General features: G+C 57.4%; 1 protein-coding gene across 1 annotated transcript in view; it reads right to left on the minus strand.

The window, feature by feature from the left end:
* Positions 1-134: 134 nt before the first annotated feature.
* Positions 135-1,853, minus strand: part of LOC104163218 (ras-related protein Rab-37) — a gene marked incomplete at both ends in the record, with an annotated part of 2,491 nt that continues 772 nt past the window's right edge. The window contains 3 exons of the mRNA XM_009702141.1: positions 135-187; positions 274-340; positions 505-546. Coding sequence (XP_009700443.1) covers positions 135-187; positions 274-340; positions 505-546 — 162 coding nt within the window. The remainder of the gene's footprint in view (positions 188-273; positions 341-504; positions 547-1,853) is intronic.

The following is a 1,853-nucleotide window of genomic DNA, read 5'->3' on the forward strand; positions in this document are numbered from 1 at the left end:
GGTCTGGCCAAAACAGCCAGCACTTATGTGTAAAACAAGCTTCAAAGTGCCCCAAACACCCAGCAAGGCACACAGGGCACCCAGACCCCGATCCCCAGGGAGAAACACGCTCCTGACCCACAGAGGGGACTCACGCGGATGTTGTCGAAGGACATCTTGCTGGTGATATCGTAGAGCAGGAGCAGGGCTGGAAGGGAAGAGGCAGAGGCATTGCCCTGCTGCAGGGATGCACTTTGGGTGGTGGCCCCTGTCCCCACCGGACCCCAAACCCACCTTGGGCATCCCTGTAGTAGGCATGGGTGACGCTGCGGAAACGCTCCTGTCCTGCCGTGTCCCAGATCTGCCGAGAAGCCACCCCAGTGAGAGCAGGGAGGGGAACCCCCGCCCCGAGCTGGGGATGCCCCTGTGGCTCCCCGCCCCACCAGACCACTGTACTCAGCCTGAGGAGGGGGGAAGGTTTCCAGCAACCTGGCTGGGAATTGCTCACCCTCTCCCAAAGCTCACCTGCAACTTCACCTTCACACCATCCACGGCCACCACTTTGTTCTGCAGAAGAGAAGGAGAGCACGTTCATCAGCCCAAAGCGCACCTTGGTGTGGGTGCTAGCCAGCCCCGGCTGTGCCCTGGCCCCTCGGCTGCTTTACCCCTCCCCCGGGCCGGTGGGATGAAGCCAGGCTGCCCGTGGGGCTGGACATTGAAGCCTCACTGCTACAAACCCTGGTGCTGCTGGAGGGCTGCGATGCTGCATGGCGGCTACAGGGACATCCCAGAGCACCATCCCCTCGTGCCGGAGTGGAAAAGAGCAGAATCAGGCCCTGACGGAGACAAGACAGCAAGATCCCAGCCTGCTTTGGATCCTACATCTCCTACAGCCATGGCCCCTGTCCTGTGTCCCCTAACGAGCTGGCTAACGACGCAGGCTGCCCCCCGCAAAGCCCGGGGACGCCGACCCGCTCCGGCTCCTGCCCCTGTGGCCAGGGGAAGTGGGGAGGTCTTGCACCAGCTACGTGCAAATGTGCATCTATTAATAACACCTTGGCCTGCTTTTATATTTACCCACAATAAAGCCCTGACCCTTCTGCTGGGATTCCTCTGCCCCACGTGCCGAAGGAACCACTGCTGCACTAAAATTTTGGGCTATTTGCAGCAATTTAAGGTTTTCAGATGCTACGAGCTGCCTGGGGATGCTCAGTGAGCGATGCTGGGTGTCCAGCTCAGGCTTCCTTGCTGGTGGGAGCCTTGCTTGGCCCTTAGAGGTGGTTACAAACGCTGAGCTGGAGGGTTGCAGGTAGCACATAGCTTTATCCAGCACGGCAGGAGGAAATCTTCCCGGGAAGGGAAGATGCATTTGCAAGTGAGCGGGGAAGGCAGTTAGTGGGGCTTAAGCAATCATTGTACCCAACTCGGAAGCACAGGGACTTCTCTCCAGAGGCCAGAAGAAAGAAAAGCAGGCTATTTTAAGACTCTTAAAGAATTTTACTTGAAGGGATGATTCTGAAAGGAGAAGACCCCTATAAATAATTTGGTTGCCTGGAATTGTTTGAAATGGAAATTCAGCCCATGCGGAGATGATAAAAGTTGAGAATATGGGCTGAATAAAACAAAAAACTTGTCCTAGGAGATGCTACCTGCCAGCAGCAAGCGGGGAGCTGCTGGAGGGGACGCTTGCAGGAGGAGAGCGGGTACCCACCAGCTGGCATCGAACACCCCTGGGCCTGCCGGCGCTGAGCCCAGCACTGGGACACAGCAGATTTTCCTTCTTCCATGACTTTATTGGAAGGACAGGCCACAAGACCTCTCCAAAGGAAACCCCCAGCCCTCTCCCCCATCCCCTGCTCACCAACCCCCCAGTT

Source organism: Cariama cristata, unplaced genomic scaffold, assembly GCF_000690535.1.
Source record: "Cariama cristata isolate BGI_N322 unplaced genomic scaffold, ASM69053v1 scaffold22546, whole genome shotgun sequence".
Taxonomy (NCBI): Eukaryota; Metazoa; Chordata; class Aves; order Cariamiformes; family Cariamidae; genus Cariama; species Cariama cristata.